The sequence below is a fragment of the Aotus nancymaae genome, unplaced genomic scaffold (assembly GCF_030222135.1).
Source record: "Aotus nancymaae isolate 86718 unplaced genomic scaffold, 86718_ANA_hifiasm-v0.15.2.pri h1tg000012l, whole genome shotgun sequence".
NCBI classification, from domain to species: Eukaryota; Metazoa; Chordata; class Mammalia; order Primates; family Aotidae; genus Aotus; species Aotus nancymaae.
The window spans coordinates 4,832,841-4,853,301 of record NW_026988423.1 but is presented as its reverse complement, the minus strand read 5'-3'; the positions used below and the strand labels follow the sequence as shown (position 1 = coordinate 4,853,301).

The 20,461-nt window shown below is 33.4% G+C and overlaps 1 protein-coding gene across 1 annotated transcript in view; it reads right to left on the bottom strand.

Moving 5' to 3' along the window:
• Window positions 1–20,461, bottom strand: part of CNTN5 (contactin 5) — a 1,383,122-nt gene that overhangs the window by 479,330 nt on the left and 883,331 nt on the right. The window contains exon 7 of the mRNA XM_012454882.2: window positions 1,209–1,304. Coding sequence (XP_012310305.1) covers window positions 1,209–1,304 — 96 coding nt within the window. The remainder of the gene's footprint in view (window positions 1–1,208; window positions 1,305–20,461) is intronic.

Below are 20,461 nucleotides of genomic sequence, written 5' to 3'. Positions count from 1 at the left end.
TCTGGATGTAGATGCAGGTGAGACTAGATATGTTTACTGTAAACTCCCCAAACTTTTCACAGAAAAATGGAGTAACTGGATTGATGTACAGGGATAATACAACTATTCCTAATTATATTATCATCTGAGTTTCAAATAAAAATGTTTTCAAAAATATGTTCCTGTTGATATGCAGCACACTTTCAATTAAAAAATACAGAAGGGGGATCAGATAAAGGTAAAGAAGGCTTAAGAAAGTCGATGTAGGCCATTTTGTTATTTAAAAAAAAATATGTGTACAGTAGAGCCAAATTGGGCTCCATTACTATACTGATAATATAACCTAGAAACAAATATGGCCATCACTCTAATTAAAGAAAAAGTGACTTGGATACCAAGATCTTGAATTGTGTTTCCAGGTATTAACTAAGGCCTTTATTTCTTGGTTCTTCCTTGTGCTCTTTCTCTCTCTCTCTCTCTTTAACTGATGCTGGTCACTCTTAAGTTATATCACAGGAAAGCTATAAAAAAGTTCCAAAGGAGTACGCATCTCAAATTATAGAACTCAAACAAAACGGATATAGTTAGCTATGAGCTGGCAAAAAAACATACGATTAATCTGAGTACACTTTAGTTTTCTGTTTCCTCAAGCCATATAAAGTACGCACCATGATTTTTACAAACAAGACCTTAAGTAGCCAAAAAAGTACCAAGTAAATTGCAGTTTTGTTTCAAACTCAAAAAAGCATTTCTTAGAAGTTCTTACTCCAGTGTGGCAAAGAATACCATCAACAACTAAGTATACAGTTTATCTTCTGAAACAAGATGCACATTGGTATTTAGTTAACTCAACTCTTGATACTCCAAACTATTTTGAAAAGTTTTCATTCTCCCAGTTTATCGCTTCCCTTGTGCTCCAGGCAATACATTCTTCACTGATGGCAACACATTCTTACTGTTGCTTCAGGCAACACATTCTTACTGTTGACTGTCATAACAATGACAGTCAACAGTAAGAATGGCAATAAAACAATCTTATCAATGGAGTTCAGTCTCCTGTCTAATGGTTTTCAGAGTACATGATCTGTAATTATTCATGTGGCACTCTGATACATGTCAAGAAAACCATGCGCGTTTCACCTGAAATGTTCTCCCATCAATATACTGTCTAAAAGAATGAACATATAGCAAAAGAGCACAGCAGCAGCAAGGGATGGGATGTACCGTACCTGGTGAATGAGGCGGAGGAGAGCACATCAGAACGACCCCCTGGCCTTCTCTCACAGAGACTGCACTTCTTGTCCGGCCACTAAAATTTCCCAGATCTGTGAGATGCAAGGCAAAAAAGAATGTAAAGAATTACTCACGATTCTAACTTGTACTTACTTTGTATCATTATCTTGACAAAGTGTCTTTTTGTTAATCAGTGACAAGACAGCTTTAAAATATATCTGCATCATCTAACTTTAAATACCACAATGGAAATAAATCTATATCATCCATAGAAAAACCACATTCTTTATTTTTATTTACAGTCCATTCAAATTGCCAGTATAGAAATGAGACAGTATGTATTTTTTAACACAAATAGTTATTTTGATGTTTTTAAAATATTTCCTACATATTGATCTTTCTACTACCAATAATGCTCACTCACAGTGAGAAGAGAAATAGAAGTAGTTAGAGAGTTTGGTGTTGATCTGCTGCTTTGTTATATGTCATACTAGGAATGCTGTGTAAAACCAAGCATGAATATGCCCAATTACAGAGACTTGTAGGCGCTAACGAAGTATAATGAAAATACAAGGTATTCTTTTTCTATAAATGTGAATAAGAAAGTTATGTTACTTTCATTTTATGAAAGACTAGAATGAACTTCGTGAATTAACTGCACTCATCCATTTTGATTAATCCGGGAGTATTATTTAACGAAACACTCACTTTTATGTATAAGGAATTATGGTATTGGAGTTCAATTGCCTTCCCTTAAATTATGTTGCATTTACACAATTTGAAAAGATTTTCCTAAAAAGAAAATGGTCCAAAAGGGAATAATGTGTAATTTTACTTGTAATTCTATTATTGCTTATTACACTATTTATATCTCAGTACATATGCCCCATTCCCTTTTCTTGGGCTAGGTTGATCAATAAGACAATTTTTCAAATACTTTATTGCAAATGGTAGGAGTTCAATATTTTTATAAATAAACTAAGAAATCTGGGTCTGTAAAATCATGTTGCCATGGTAAGAATACTTCTTTGAAATGTTCTGCCATTTCTTCCATTAGGTCCATATTGTAAAAGAAATTTAAAAAATATATTTTAATTATTTCATGCTAAAATAATATGCTTTGTAGCAGTACAAGATAGAGCTTAAATGTAGTATTAATCTGACCAATAAACTGAACAATCAAGAAAATATACTAGTCGATATGGAGGAGATAAATTACTAGTGCATTATATTTTTGAGATGAGTAACAGTTTACTTATTATTTTGCTGAATTTATAACCAAATTTTCTTAAACATCCAAAATCATGAGTGTCTAATAAACAGTGAAGACACAACACCAAATAAATCAACAGATATGTATTCATTATTGTAGAATGTGTTTAGGATTTTATACAAAATTCTGTGTTTCTTCATAAACAGCTAAGCTTTTCACAAAGTAGCAAGACAAAAGAAAAAGCAGTTCTCGTTCTACTTTTCCGGGGGGTGTTATTTAAAAACTACATACATAACTTCTACAGCAGTGAAAATCAAGTCAGTCATTTTCAAATACATGTACCTACAAGGTTACTGCTCTTAATTCTATTACCACATATCATGCTTGTCTCTTTCTGAATTTCCTATGTGTGAGATAATACAATATATACATGCTTGTCTGCAATAAACAAACTAACATATATGAATCACGGCTTTAAATTCAAATGCATTGATTCTTAGAGATAGCGGCTTTTTTCCAACAAATGATGTTAATATGAAATCAAAGCATGGCAAGATTTCTAATTTGACTACCTTTCGCTTTACTCTTAGAAATACAACACAGGATGGTGAGGCAGTGGTTGTGGCATGGCATATATATATATATATATATATTTTTTTTTAAGAGTCTCCTCCCTCTGTCACCCATGCAGGAGTGCATTCTTTGTAGAAACAGAGTCTCACTATGTTGCCCTGGCTGGTCGCAAGCAATCCTCTGGCCTCTGCCTCCCAAAGTACTGGGATTACAGGGTAAAGCCACCATGCCTGGCTTTAATATCTCTAGGGATTATATGGTTTTACTTTCCTCTTTTGATCTTCATTGAATTTATAAATGATGGGAGCCCATTTGGATATCAATTTATTTTAACTGAATTTCTTAAATGATTTCTAAAACGTGTATCTATTTCAATATATTTACTACAAGTTTATATTATGCTTATTTTTATGACATTTCAAATCAACCCATTGTATTTACAAGATAATTTTAATAGAAAACAGTCCTAAATTTATGCCTATTTCTGAGGAATTGAAGTACAGGCATGGCCTAGAAATTAAACACACCAAAGAAAAGAAAATTATAGCATAATTATGACCTAAATTGTGTTTTGAGATCCCAGTGACCCAAAAGGTAATACTTCACTGTAATTGCTTTATTTTGTACCAGCTGTTAACAAAAGCACAATTCAACATTTCCTCATAGAATTGTCTCTGTGTCATCATTTCCTGGAAACTAGCACCAGAAGCCCAAAGATAAATGCATTTTTTTTTAATTGTGAGATTTTTTTCTTTCTTTCTTAAAGACATATAGAGAAATACTAAAAAGAGGTCTATACTTTCATGGGGTGTGTACATTTCTCACTTAACTCATTCCCCAAGAAAGAAAAGTGAAACATTATTATCTAAAATGTAAAATGGTTCCTGTGCCAGGCAAGATTATGGTTGATCTAAGGAAGAATGGTTTAGGTAAAAAAATTCTTGGTTGATCGGGATGGTGGTTAGACTGAATAGTCTGAGTGAAAATTTAGCTATTTGTTCATCTCTCACTGAGAACATAAAGCAGTTCATTTCTTTGGAGGTATTCAATCAGATAACTTTGAAATCTTTCAGTGGATGTATGTGCAGATGATACATTACATGTATTAAGAAGATAAACGGAAAAAAAGACCAAGAACTTTTATAGATATGGGCTTGAACTGTTTTACCGCAATTCACAAGGTCAAAAACACTTGTTTGTGTGTTCTATTTTTGACCTTTACAAGAAAATAAAAAGGGAGTAAAAATAAAAACCACAATATGAAGACTCTAAAATTCAGGTTCAAAATACAAACTGAAATAAATATCTCTCTGAACATAGTATAAAGCACATGTACAAATTGCCAACTTCAGAAACCAGAGGAGAAATTTTGTCATCAAAAGTCATAGGGCTCCAGACTTTGTCTTTGCTTTGACCTTTCTTTTTCTGAGTTAAGAAGCTCATTCAGAGTTTAAAAGGAAAGCTTTAACGAGAACTGTGCCTGGCAGAATTATTGCACCTTTTCATTCTAGAAGAACCATGCCAAAAAAAAAAAAAAAAAAAAGGATACATAAATAAATGACATTACTGACAGCTTTAGATGATGGAATGTAGATCTGGAATGTGAGATTTGAGCCATAATGACCAGATGTAAGACAAACCATTTTATGAATGTATTTAACAAATATTTGTTCAATGCATACTACACATTGAACAGTATGGTAGGTACTGGTTACACAGAAAAACTGTAAAGTATCTAAATATACAAATGAATTAATCATATCTACTTGGGCCAACTGTCCATAGTTCACAGTGTTCTGGGTCACCAAATAGGTATATAAGCCCCAGATCTCAAAGCTTTAGCTTGTCACAGCCATACTCATCAGTGACCAAATAAATATCATGAGCATTGGCCATGTAGCACTTCACACTGTTTCTCTAAATGTGAGCTATAAATACACGAACACACACACACACACATACACACACACACTTTAGATTTTTTCTTTGCTTCCTTTTTTCTTCCCCTTCCCTCCCTCCCTCTCTTCCTTCCTCCCCTCCCTCCCTCCCTCCCTCCTTTCCTTCCATTTTGCCATCTTTTCTTCCTTCCCTCTTGACTGTCTTCAGTTACTCTTTTCATCCTTGTATTGTTCCACAAAGTATTTGAGGCAGATTAAAATATTTATCTGCCTCAATAATAAATAAGTAAATAAATAAAACAATAGTTGAGGAATTCCAGGTGCAGATAAAATGAGTATGACAAGTCTGCAAGGCAAAAAAGGTATTTAGGAATATACATTATATATTTTTATAAATTATTGGAAGTTGGCTACAAATTTGACTCTAAACTTAAGAGAAGCCGAAACAAAATGGAGATACCCCTAGTCCTTAAAGGATTCCTCCTGAAAGATTTCAGAGATTTCATAAAGGTAGCATTTGGTAATAGAGTGGGCTGAGCAACTTGGTAAAGTATTCAGAAAGTTTTTTTTCTATTTTTTTTTAAACCTCCTGAGATACCTTCAGTAGGCAGAATGTGAGCTACATGTATATACATAAAAACACCTGAAAAATATTTCAAAAATTACTCCCTAAAAAAATTATTTTAAAGTGTTGGAGGGAAAGAGAGTACCCAAAACTCTCAAGAGAGATAGTACATAAGAGATTCTGGACACTGATCTTGTATTCTTTGGTATGTTAAATACAATACGTTGGTTTAGTTATTGGGGAGGAGTGAGGAAAAGGCTCAAGACAGGACAATAAAAGCTATACAATTAGAAATAAAACACTGCAGTTGATTTGTTCCTGGACTTATATTTCCTAGTCTTAAGTCTGTCCTGAATAAGTGGCAATGTTGAGGTTATAGGAGTTGCATTTAGGAAAAGGAAAAGGAATGGAGTGCTCATCTTGAGGTGTTCATGGCTATATACTTACCCTGTAGCTGGCTCTGATGAATTTTAGACTATCAGTGCTCCAGGGACTTTCAATTAATTCTCTATAAGTGCTGTGAACACAGATACACTCTCACAAATTTTAAACTTTTTTTGTAAAATTGAGATTTTGACATTTTACAAAAAGGAAGACCATTGAAAAGGCAAATTATATTAGACTGGGTGTCAGGACAAGTTTCATTAAGTTTCATTAATTACTCACATTTGAGTATCCGATTCATTAATGAAAGATGGAGGAACTGAGCTGGGTACTGCATATGAGAGGTCTTCAGCTTTATTTTCTATGATTTCTTTAAAAACAACTGACAAGTTTTCTATTATTGACATGGTATTTGCTGTATCACTTGCAAAGTGATTGCATATTGAAGTCTTCAATTAGCTGTATTTATTGTTCCTGTAATTATCATCAGGATTATTTAGGTCATCAAATAATTTGCGTTTCATGAAAATATCCTATAATAAAAATTGGTCAGACTTCCTTCACAAACTATTTTTGATATTCTAAATGTTTAGAAAAAAGAAAGGAGATAAAAGGAAATGAATGAAAATAGTTACACTAGCTACTAACATACTTATTCTCTGCCAGGCTTCCTGGAAGTAAATGTTAATTTCTGTTTTTTAAAGATTACTAGACCAATAGAACAGAATAGAGGTCTCAAAAATAACATCACACATCTACAACCACCTGATCGTTGACAAAACTGACAAAAATAAGCACTGGGTAAAGATTCCCTATTTAATAAATGGTGTTGGAAAAACTGGCTAGCCACATGCACAAAGCTGAAACTGGACCCCTTCCTTATACCTTATACAAAAATTAACTTAAGATGGATTAAAGACTTAAACATAAGACCTAAAACCATAAAAACCCTAGAAGAAAACCTAGGCAGTACCATTCAGGACATAGGCATGGGCAAAGACTCCATGACTAAAACATCAAAAGCAATGGCCAAAAAAAAGCCAAAATTGACAAATAGAACCTAATTAAACTAAAGAGCTCCAGCACAGCAAAAGAAACTATCCCAAGAGTGAACAGGATAACTACAGAGTAGAAGAAAAATTTTGCAATCTATCCATCTGACAAAGGGCTATTATCCAGAAACTACAAAGAATTTAAACTAATTTACAAGAAAAAAACAAATGACCCAATCAAAAAGTATGTGAGGGATATGAATAGACACTTCTGAAAAGAAGACATTTATGCAGCCAAGAAACGTGTGGAAAAAAGTTCACCATCGCTGGTCATTAGAAAAATGCAAATCAAACCACAATGAGACACCATCTTACACCAGTTAGAATGGTGGTCATTAAAAAGTCAGGAAACAAGAGATGCTGGAGAGGACGTGGAGAAATAGGAATGCTTTTACACTGTTGGTGGGAGTGTAAATTAGTTCAACCATTGTGGAAGACAGTGTGGTTATTCCTCAAGGATCTAGAACCAGAAATATCATTTGACCCAGCAATCTCATTACTGGGTATATACCCAAAGGATTATAAATCATTCTACATAAAGAAACATGCACACATCTGTTTACTGTAGCACTGTGCATAATAGCACAAGACTTGGACCAACCCAAGTGTCCATCAATGATAGACTGGATAAAGAATATGTGGCACATATACACCATGGAATACTATGCAGCCATAGAAAGGGTAAGTTCATGTCCTTTGCTAAGACATGGATGAAGTTGGAAACCATCATTCACAGCAAACTAACACAAGAACAGAAAACCAAACTCTCATTCATAAGGGGATGTTGAACAATGAGAACACATGGACACAGGGAGGGGAACATCATATACTTGGGCCTGCTGGTTTGAGTGGGCAGCTAGGGTAGGGATAGCATTAGGAGAAACAACATAATGTAGATGACAGGTTGACTGGTGCAGCAAACCACCATGGCATGTGTGTACCTATGTGACAAACTGGAACATTCTGCACATGTATCTCAGAACTTAAACTATAATAAAAAAAATAATAAATGACAAAAAACTTTTGCATATTATATCAGTTCATTTTACTTTATACTTAAGACATGTGCACATGTTACGGACAGAAATTTAAAATAAGAATGCTATATTAAATTTACTAGATGATTATATACTCACTATGTACCTATAAAAATTAGAAATAAAAAACTTTGAAATAAAAGAATAAAAACTAAATTTACTAGGTGATTAATCCTTTAAAAGAAAGATGACTAAGTCTATGTAAACAGCAAGTAAAAATCTGACTGCAGTCATAGATTTAACAGAGTTGGCAAATCAAAAAAGCAATTAAAAAATTCACTGCAGTTGTAGATTAAACAGAGTTGGCAAATCAAAGTCAATGTGTTTGATTCTAAAGTTTTAAAAAGTACACCATGTCAAAAGCAATTCAATGTTTGGAAGTTAAGCCACTTTGGTTTTAGAAAGGGCATCTTATTAAAATTAGTTTCTGAGGAAGAATTGAAAAAGCAGTTCTTACATATATGTTGAGAAAACATTAAATTAGCATTTTCTAATATGTAGTCATTAGTCTGCAGAGAACAGCTACCATAACACGCTCTATGGCAAATGAGATTCTTAATAATAGGTCCTAAAATAAAAATGTGAGTGTTGAATACTACTTTGATAGAAAAGCCATAGAAATATGAAGATTTGGTATTTTATAGGTACCTGTAAACTTTTGAGTCTGTGATCAATTCATAAACAGATATCAGAGGGCTTATTACCCCCATTTCTGATTAGGACACTTACATTTACTAAAACTAGGTAATTATTTGAGTAAATACTTTCCTATTATACCATATGAAATAATGCTACAATTATTTTAAATATTTGTTCTCCATCACCTACGAATAGGACATCATATATCACCTTTAGAAAATGTTAATTTTTAATAAAAACTGTCTCTCCAAAATATCAGTTAAGCTAATTATAGGTATATCAAAAATATACTAAAATCCATTATATGACAATAACTGAACTAAGATACAGCTGGAGAAGTAGGAAGGAAAATCTACAAAAACAATGGCAAATTGTAATGAAACTTTCTTTAGCCCCATTTTTTCTCTGGTTATATAGAACAGGTCAGATGAGTAAGCTCTTGCTGTGGCTTGCCATTTTCACTTTACATATTATCAGATATGAATCATTCCTCCAAAGGGTTTACTGATTATAAAAAAGAAACCAAAGCAAACCAGCATATGCTTCCCTTGAGCAAGACACTTTTAACTACATCATAAGGGAAACAGTAAACTGCAGTTGCTTTTGTGAAATGATAAATTGTCCACAGAGTGTGCCAAAAATGTTTTTGATTTTAGGTCTTTTCTTTTGTATTTCATCCGTTATAAAAAGCTACTTCAACATTAACTAATATATATGATAAAATAATCTAAAAATGTTGTGTATCAGTGTGTTTATCTAATGTGAATATAGTCTGTGAACTCTGGTAGAGGTTTTATGCATTTGATAAAATTACTACCATCTACATAAACAATTAGATAAATAATCCTTATTTGTTTACTTCTAATTTCATTTTTTTCTAAATTCGGATCAGTCTTAATTGACTAAAGGAGTTAGAAAATTATAAAGTTCAGCATAAAAAAGAAAAATGTGAAAAAACAAATATACCATACACAGAGATTTTGAGAACTACAAATCCATAATGATAGGAAAAGGATGTCATATAGTAAAACCAGCAAATCGTTTAGTATATCAATTCTTAAAACTTGTAGACTTTAAAAATTATCTCTCAAGCTTTCAGGTCTAAGTATCCTCTTCAGTTATTTTATATTTTATAATATTTCATTATATAATTACTTCCTTGCCTACCTCTACGACTCCTTACCCTTTTCTCCCTTCATTTTATTCCCCTGGCACAACTTCAGCCTTTCTTAAATTGGACTATCTGCCTATTCTGCCCTTACACTGCAAGTGTAAAAATATAAAAACACTTATGAGGCCAGATTTAACCTGAAGGAAGATAGTTTTTCACACCAGGACTACACCTTTAGATGCTAAAAATTTCATGATTTTAACTCACAGCCTATGAGTCTAAGTTCAGAACCTATTTTCAAAGTGTAATTATATATTGCCTATAATTTAAAACCTAGTTCAGTGTGTGTGTGTGTATGTTCATACTTATGAAATAATTTTCCTAATACCCACTATTACAATGAATGGCAAGTACAATATATTTTATATTTTGATAATTCATTTGATACTCTAACACAGAAAAATAATGTTATCCCACTTATTTACAAGGATACATCTTTCAGTAGTTTTGTGACGACTTATCTAAGGAAACCTAAAATAGAAAAAAGTTGCTGAAATGAATATTCTTCTACTACAATTGAGAAAATGTGTCATACATATCTTCTAAATGATGTATTAGAAGACTTTATATTCACATCATAATTAATTACATTTTAAAGTTTTTTATAGTGTTTGACATATAATAGAAGATATGTTTTAAAATAAAGTAAAAATATTTTTAATAATATATGTATCCAGCTCCGATCTTTGTATTATAAGAAATAGCAATAAAGGGGGCTATTCCAAGATTCCAGGATATGCTTTTTGGAAAATAATAGGCAACTGGACAACATGATTTTGTTCCTTACTTGAATAATGTAGAAAAGACTGTGATGTAAAAATACACCCCACCCTCCTGACAGTGCTCTGCAGTTTGAAGAGTGGTAGCAGAAGCAATACTTTACCTAAAAGCCTACTCTTCTATATTGTATGTATTCAAAATTACTCTGAAAAATTCTAAAAATCAAACTTATTTCCATTAATATCACTAAATGCCCACAGGAGAAAGAAGAAATGATATAAAATCAACATCCTAAAATCACAATTAAAAGAACTAGAAAAGCAAGAGCAAAGAAATTCAAAAGCTAGCAGAAGACAAGAAATAACTATTAACAGAGCAGAACTGAAGGAGACAGAGACACGAAAAACCCTTCTAAAAAAATCAATGAATCCAGGAGCTGGATTTTTGAAAAGATTAATAAAATAGATCACTATCCAGATTAATAAAAAAGAAGAGACAGAAGAATCAAACAGAAATGAAAATAAATGATAACGGGGATATCCCACTGATCCCACAGAAATAAAAACTACTATTGAGAATTCTAGAAGTACCTCTACACAAATAAACTAGAAAATCTAGAATAAACGAATAGATTCCTGGACACATACACCCTCCCAAGACTAAACCAAGAAGAAGTCAAATCCCTAAATAGACCAATAACAATTTCTGATTGAGGCAGACATTAATAGCCTACCACCGAAAAAAGCCCAGGAACAGACATATTCACAGCCGAATTCCAACAGAGATACAAAGGGGAATGTGTACTGTTCCTTCTGAAACTATTCTGAAATAGATGGATTCCTCCCTAAGTCATTTTATGAGGTCAGCATCATCCTGATACCAAAACCTGGCAGAGACTCACCAAAAAAAATAAAATTTCAGGCCAATTATCTCTGATGAACATCGATGGAAAAATCCTTAACAAAATAATGGCAAACCGAATCCAGCAGCACATCAAAAAGCTTACCTACCATGATTAAGTCAGCTCCATCCCTGGGATGCAAGGCTGGTTCAACATACACAAATCTATAAATGTAATCCATCACATAAACAGAACCAACGACAAAAAACACAATATTATCTCAATAGAAGCAGAAAAGACCTTCAATAAAATTCAACACCTGTTCATGCTAAAATCACTCAATAAACTAGGTATTGCTGGAATGTATCTCAAAACAATAAAACCTATTTATGACAAACCCACAGCCAATTTCATATTGATTAGGCAACAGCTGGAAGCGTTTTCTTTGAAAACTGGCAGAAAACAAGGATGCCCTCTCTCACCACTCTGATTCAACAAAGTATTGGAAGTTCTGGCCAGGGCAATCAGGCAAGAGAAAGAAATAAATAGGAAGAGAGGAGGTCAATTTATCTCTGTTTGCACATTACATGATTGCATATTTTGAAAACCCCATCATCTAAGCCAAAAATCTTTTTAGGCTGATAAGCAACTTCAGCAAATTCTCAGAATACAAAACCAATGTGAAAAAATCACAAGCATTCCTATACACTAACAATAGACAAACAGAGAGCCAAATCATGAGTAAACTCCCATTCACAAATTCTACAAAAAGAATAAAATACCTAGGAATACAATTCACAAGATATGTTTAGGACATCTTCAAGGAAAACTACCAGCCACTGCTCAAGGAAATAACAGAGGACAAAAATAATTGGAAAAACGTTCCATGCTCATGGATAGAAATAATCAGTATTGTGAAAACGGGCATACTGCCCAAAGTTATAGATTCAATGCTTTGCCCATCAAGTTACCATTGATTTTCCTCACAGCATTAGAAAACTACTTTAAATTTCATATGGAACCAATAAAGAGCCCATATAGCCAAGAAAATCTTAAGTGAAAAGAACAAAGCTGGAGGCATCATGCTACCCAATATCAAAGTATACTACAAGGTTACAGTAACCAAAACAGCATGGTACTGGTACCAGAACAGATATATACACCAAAGGAACAGAACAGAGGCCTCAGAAATAATGCCACATATCTACAACCATCTGATCTTTGACAAACCTGATAAAAGCAAGCAATGGGGAAAGAATTCCCTATTAAAATAAACGGTGCTGGGAAAACTGGCTAGCCATATGCAGAAAACTGAAACTGGACCCGTTCCTTATACCTTATATACAAATTAACTCATCATCAATAACAGACTTAAACATAAGACCTAAAACCATAAAAACCCTAGAAGAAAACTCAGGCAATACCATTTAGTACCTAGGCATGGGCAAAGACTTCATGACTAAGACATACAAAAGCAATGGCAACAAAAGCCAAAATTGACAGATGGGATCTAATTAAACTAAAGAGCTTCTGCACAGGAAAAAAAAAATCTATCATCAGAGTGAACAGGCAACCTACAGAATGAGAGAAGATTTTTGCAATCTATTTATCTGACAGAGGGCTCATGTCCAGAACCTACAAGGAACTTCAACAAATTTATAAGAAAAAAAAACAACAGACAACTCAAAAAGTGAGTTAAGGATATGAACACACACTTCTCAAAAGAAGACATTTATAAAGCCAACAAACATATGAAGAAAAGCTCATCATGGCTGGTCATTAGTGAAATGCAAGTCAAAACCATAATGATATACCACCTCATGCCAGTTAGAATGGCGATCATTAAAAAGTCAGGAAACAACAAATGATGGAGAAGATGTGGAGAAATAGGAATGTTTTTACACGGTTGGTGGGAGTGTAAATTAGTTCAACCACTGTAGAAGACAGTGTTGTGATTCCTCCAGGATCTAGAACCAGAAATACCATTTGATCCAGGAATCCCATTACTGGGTATATACCCAAAGGATTATAAATCATTGTATTATAAAGACACATGCACATGTATGTTTATTGCAGCACAGTTCACAATAGAAAAGACTTGGAACCGACCCAAATGCCCATCGATGATAGACTGGACAAAGAAAATGTGGCACATATACACCATGGAATACTATGCAGCCATAAAGAAGGATGAGTTCATGTCCTTTTCAGCGATATGGATGAAGCTGGAAACCATCATTCACAGCAAACTAATACAGTAAGAAAACCAAATACCACATGTTCTCACTCATAAGTGGGAGTTGAAAAATGAGAACTCACGGACACAAGGAGGGGAACATCACATACTGGGGACTGTTGGGGTGGGGGCAGCTGGGGAGGGATAGCATTAGGAGAAATAATGTAGATGACAGGTTGGTGGGTGCAGCCCACCGTGGCACATACATACTTACCTAACAAACCCACACGTTCTGCACATGCATTCCAGAATTTAAAATATAACTTTAAAAACATACAAAATTATCTATACATGATGATACAACTATGCACAGTATTTGCATACAATAAAAGAAAACAAGTATCATAAAAAAGAGTTCCCCTTTCTCTGTATCCTCATTGACATATGTTGTATTTGCCTTTTTCATAATAGCCATTCTAACTGGGATGGCATATTTCACTGTGGTTTTGATTTGAGTTTCCCTGGTGATTACGACGTTGAGCACATTTTCATGTATCTGTTGTTCATTTATATAAAGTCTTCTTCGAGAGGTATCTATTCAGCTCTTTCGAGTTGTAAATCAGATTATTTGTTTTTCTGCTATAGAGTTGTTTCAGTTCCTTGGATATTCTCGACATTAATCCCTTGTCAGATGAATAGTTTGCAAATATTTTCTCCAAAAAAAAAAATCTAGAGTTTCTAGGAAATTACCGCAGTTTAAAGCCAGCAGTGTTTCTTTGACCAATGGTGATGGCAGTTATTATCTACAAGAAACTTCGTTCTGCTACGTATCTTTCAACTCATCCAGGCAATTTTTGCGTCCACTAGCCTCTACTTAGAACAGCCCCTACAGATGACACAATTATTTCTTTTCCACACATCTAATTAGAAAAATGTAATTAACTGGTGAGTATATTTTTAAGACAGTTTCTTTAACTCTGAGTATAACATTATGCTTTGCAACCTGAGAACTGTATTTTAATAAAGCAATAGGTTTTTTCCCTTTGCAAAGCCAATCCATTCCCAAATGGTCTAAGAATTCCTGTAGAGGACTGTTTTGATTTTTTACTTTGGTTATGGTATAACCATGAATATCATGAATACACTAAGGTTATGGTTTTGGTTTTGGTTACATCATAACCAAAGTAAAAAATCAAAACGGTCCTTTACAGGAATTCTTATGCTGTCTGAATATGTGTGCTTGAGTGTTTTGCTCTGCCGAATTTGTTTTCAATTGTATTTGTGTGTTTAAAGCACTTACAATAATTCTGGCCTCCTGATCAAGTGCCTGAAGATGTAAATTGCTTGCTTTCTTGATTCCCTTAGTTCATTTGCTGCTGTATAGTTTAATCAAGTAACACAGATTTGCATTTTTTTCCTTTTACAAGCTATAACCTCAACAGTTCTATCCGAATAATTTACACCATGTTTAATCAAAAAAAAACTTTAGAAGCTGTTTTGTTTCATAACTCGGCTGACTAGTGATCAATTTTCAGCTCATCTTATATCTTGGCTAAAAACCTCATGCCTTCCCTTAAAGCAAATCTGCTCCCTGTTCTGGGATCAATTCTTTCTTTCTTACCTTTCAATTATTTCACAAAGTTTTCATTTGTGATCTTCATTTAGGCTGAACTAATATGTAAAGTAGTCTTTTGATAATACTCAAGTTTAAGGAAAGATTCAGTTTATTGTCTGCACATTTAAAAGCATATTTAAAATCATTTATACTTAACAGGTTACTTTTGTGTGAAATTTTTCATTAGTTAAATCAAAACATTCTTCAGAGAATAAATATCATTTTTTACATTAAGCATCAGCTCAATGTACTAGTAGTCCTTTGATTTTTGCTTCTGTTTTGTCATTATTCTTACTCTTTTGCACTGAAATTTAAGAAAACAGTTGCCAGAAATTGTGTAGAGCTAATTTGTCTATTTGCTAAAGGTATATTTCTCTGTAAATCATCTATGGCATATGCATTACTCACATTGCTGAAGAGCATCTCAAATAGTCTCATTTAAGATTAGGCAGACATTTTCTATAAAGGGTCAGAGAGTAAATACTTGGAGCTTTGCAGGGCAAAAGGCAAAATTGAGGGTAGTATGTAGGTACCGTCATATAACTTTAACATGTCACAAAGTATTATTCTTTTGGATTATTTCAACATTTAAAAATGTGAAAAAAAAAAAAACCCTTAACTTGTGGGTTGTACAAAAACAGATAAAGGAGTAGATCCATGCACTCAGGTTCACTAAAATTAGCGTGAGTAGAAAAGCTTACTCATCTTCTACTATTAGAAAGTCAATGACTTTTCCGTATTGCTTGTTCAAGTCATTGTGGTGGGAGTTCAAGTCATTGTGGCGGGAGGTCAAGTTATTCACACATTTGCAAAGTATAAGAGCTTGACCTCTGGAATCAGAAAGACATGGATCTGAATTATATCTCTTCCACTATTACCCATGTGACCTTGGACAAACCTCAGTCACCTTACTTGTGTAACAGGATTAACAATACCTACCTCGAAATGACTGTCAGGGGATAACACTCGCAGTTCATATAACAACAGACCTTAACTTACACTGAACCCTTAAAAAATGACAGCCATTATTAATTTACATAAAAAGGTAGCATACGTATCCTTGTATCCAGTATCTAGCACCATGTTTACCAAATAATAGTTTTCTTTTTTAATTTGCTCCTTTTCCTTTAGTAAATAAATATTAATTACATTCATATGTGCCAAGCATCATATTAGGTACTTAATAGATATTCTTGAATGAATAAGCCTCAGTGATGAGCTGAGTTAAAAGTAAGCCACTCTATGCACATGAATAGAAAATGTATGACCAGGCCAGGCACAGTGGCTTATGCTAGCACTTTGGGAGGCTGAAGTGGGCAGGTCATTGAAGTCAGGAGTTCCAGACCAGCCTGGTCAACATGGTAAAACCCATCTCTATTAAAAATGCAAAAAAAATTAGCAAGGCATGGTGGCACACACCTGTAATCCCAGCTTCTTGTGAGTCTGAAGTGGGAGAATCATTTGAACCCTGTAGGTGGAGGTGGCAGTGAGCTGAGATCATGTCACTGCACTTTAGCCTAGCCAACAAAGTAAGACTCCATCTCAAAAAAAAAGAAAGAAAGAAAGAAAAGAAAATGTATGACCAAAAGAAGTTCTCAGAAGACCTTACCAGTTTATAATTCAAAATCATCTCACACCAAACGTTTAAAAGTTATGGACAATGGAGACAAAATGATGATGATGATGATGATGATGGTTACCATTTACTGAGTACCCTCACTACCTGCTACACACTACACAATGAACTTTATATATGTATGTTTTTAATTCATTTATTTATTATTAAAATATCATTTTAGACACTTTTGTGAGAAACTGAAGCACAGAGAAGCTATATACGTTGCCCAATTTTAGGCAACTAGTAAATAATAGAGGTAAAATTCCAAGTAGGAAGTCTGATTCCAGAGCCCACATTCTGAATCACTGTAGAGATCTTTTGACCATAAAGATATAATAATACATAAAGCTTTGGAGACATGCATGAGGCTAGCAGGCAAACAGTGATGAAGAAAAGAGTGTATTAAGATGCAAAGAAACTAATTAACTGAAGCTCCAAAACAGCTAGCTAATAACACTATGTCAGGAACGAAACCTCACATATCAATATTAATCTTGAATGTAAATGACCTAAATACCTCACTTAAAACATATACTGGCAAATTGGATGCATAAATAAGATCTAATCATCTGCTGTCTTCAAGATACCCATCTCACATGTAAGGACAACCACAGGCTCAAAGTAAAGGGTTGGAGAAGTATCTATTATACAAATTGACCAGAAAACAAAAAAAAAAGAGGTTAAACAACAAAATCAAGTCAGAAATAAAAAAAATAAATGAACGAAAATAGAAACATAACATACAAAACCTCTGGGATCCAGCAAAGGCAATGCTAAGAGAAAAGTTTGTAGCATTAAATCTTCAACAAAGTACTATCAAACTGAATCCAAAAATACAGTAAAAAGATAATCCACTGTGATGAAATGTGTTTTGTTCCAGGGATGCAAGGATGGCTCAATATACATAAATCAATAAACATAAAAAGTAGAAAGATCTTTAATTAGAAACCTAATGGTGCATCTCAAAGAACTAGGAAAACAAGAACAAACCAAATGTAGCAGGAAAAAAACCCCACAAATATCAGAGCAGAACTAAATGAGTCTGGGGCCAAAAAAATTCTACAAAAGATTAATAAAAGGTTGGCTCTATGAAAGGACAAAGAAAATTGATAGAATGCTATCAATATCAATGGACTAAGAAAAAAAAGAGAGAAGACTCAAATAAGTACAGTCATAAATGATTAAGATGACATCACAACACCAGAGAAACAAAAAAAGATTTTCAGATACTAATATGATGACCTTTATGCACACAGACTAGAAAACCTAGAGGAAATGGATAAAGTCCTATAAACATACAATCTTCCAGGACTGAAGTAGGAAGAAACAGAAACCTTCAACAGAACAATAATGAGTAATAAAATTGAATCAGTAATAAAAACATCTCCTAACAAAATGGAAGCCGAGGACCACATGAATTCAAACTCAAATTTTACCAGATGTACAAAGAAAAGCTGGTACCAACCTTACTAAAACTATGCCAAAAAATCAAGGAGGTGGGATCCCTTCCTAACTCATACTAAAAATCCAGTATCACCCTGATACTGAAATCAGGGATGGACAAAATGACGAAAAAAAGAACTAGAGGTCAATATTCCTGATTAAGAGCAATGCAAAATTCCTCAACAAAATACTATCAAACTGAATCCAACAATACATCAAAAAGAATTCACCGTGATTGAATGTGCTTCGTTGCAAGGATGGCTCAATATACATAAATCAATAAACATGATCTGCAACATAAACAGATGTAAGAATGAAAACTATATGATCATCTCAACAGATGCAAAAAAGTGTTTGATAAAATCCAACAACTCTCCATAATAAATACCCTCAACAAACTAGGCATAGATGGAACATATTTCAAAATAAGAGCCATGTAGGACAAACTACAGGCAACATCAGAATGAACAGGGAAAAGTTGAAACCATTCTCCCTAAGAAACGGAAGAAGACAAGGATGCCTACCTTCACTAATTCTATTCAATGTAATACTGGAAGTCCCAAACAGAGCTATCAGGTAAGAGAAAGAAAGAAAAGGCACCTAAATTGGGAAAGAGGAAGTCAAATTATCTCTGTTCACTGAAGATATGATTGCATACCAGAAAACCTTAAAGATTCTTCTAGAAGACTACTAGACCTGATTAATGACTTCAGTAAAGCCTCAGCATACAAAAATCAACATATAAAAATCAGTAGTATTTCTACATGCTAATAAATTTCAAGCTGAGAACCAAATTAAGAACTTAACAGTTTAGTTTCATCAATTATCTCCAACTTGAAATGAATATTATTATACTTAAAAGAGAAACATTGGAGGCATTTCCACTAAAGAAGCAACTTTACATTGATCTTGATACTCTCGCCAATTTAGTAGAATAAGTGAAATGAGAAAAATACAGAATATCAAATTGTTTAAGAGATAAAAATTTAACATTACTTGGGAATATTATGTTTCGATATCTGCAAAACTCAAAGAATCATCAAATTAAAGATAAAAAGTTATAAGATTTCATAAAGCGGACACTGTAAATTAAAAAGATATGGTAGTTGTTACTATACAATGAAAATAAATAATTTCTAGGAACATTCTTTAAATAACAAAATGAATGCAAACAATGAATGTTCTTTGAAAGGCAAATTCATTAGCTTTCACTGCTGTATCATCTGTGCTTGTGTCTAGATTATAACAGACATTTAATTTATAATTGTTGAAAGCAGCAGAGATTGAGTGAATGAATGAATGAACTTCTTGAAGCAAGAACTGTTACTTGTCTTTTGTCCTCAGTTTTCTATTTTGTGTGCATCAAGCTGATCATACCAGTCTATGACGATCTTTTTTATTTCTCTGGTATCAGTTGTGATGTCACCTTAATCATTTCCAACTGTACTTACTTGAATCTTTTTTTTTTAGCCTAGCTAGTATTCTATCAATTTCCATTATCCTTTCAAAAAACCAATTATTATTAAATAGATCCTTTGTATCATTTTTTGACCTCAAACTCATTTAGTTCTGCTCTAATATTTGTTTTTTTTTTTCTTCTGCTACATTTGGGTTTGATTTGTTCTTGTTTTTCTAGTTCTTTGGGATGCACCGACAGGTTTATAATTGAAGGTCTATTTTTTTTATGTAGGCATTTAATGCTGTAAAGTTTCCTCTTATCCCTGTCTTCACAGTATTTCAGAGGTTTTGTATGCTATATTTCTATTTTTGGTCATTAATTTTTTTTATTTCTGACTTGATATTGTTGTTCAATATGCTTTGCTGTTTTCAATTTGTGTGACAGGTATTTCTCTAACCCATGGAAGTCACTGCATGTGACATAGATCTCTTGAAGACAGCAGATGATTAGGTCTTATTTATCTATCTAATTTGTCTCTCTGTTTTAAGTGGAGTAGCTAGGTCATTTAGAGTCAAGATTAATATTGATATGTAAGGTTTTCTTCCTGACATAGTGGTGTTAGCTAGTTGTTTTGGAGTTTCAATTATGTGGTTGCTTTATAGAGTCTGTGAGCTTCGTATATATCTTTCCTTTTCTGATGGCGAGTATCATCCTTTAGTTTCCATATTTAGAATTCCTTTGAGCATTTCTTGTAGTACTGGACTAGTGGTGACATATTATCTCAGTGATTGTCTGGGAAAGAGTATTTATTCTTCAGTTATGAAGCTTAGTTTGTAGTGATACAAAATTCTTGGCTGACATTTTTTTAAAAAAAAGGAAGCTAAAAATACATCACCAATCTCTTC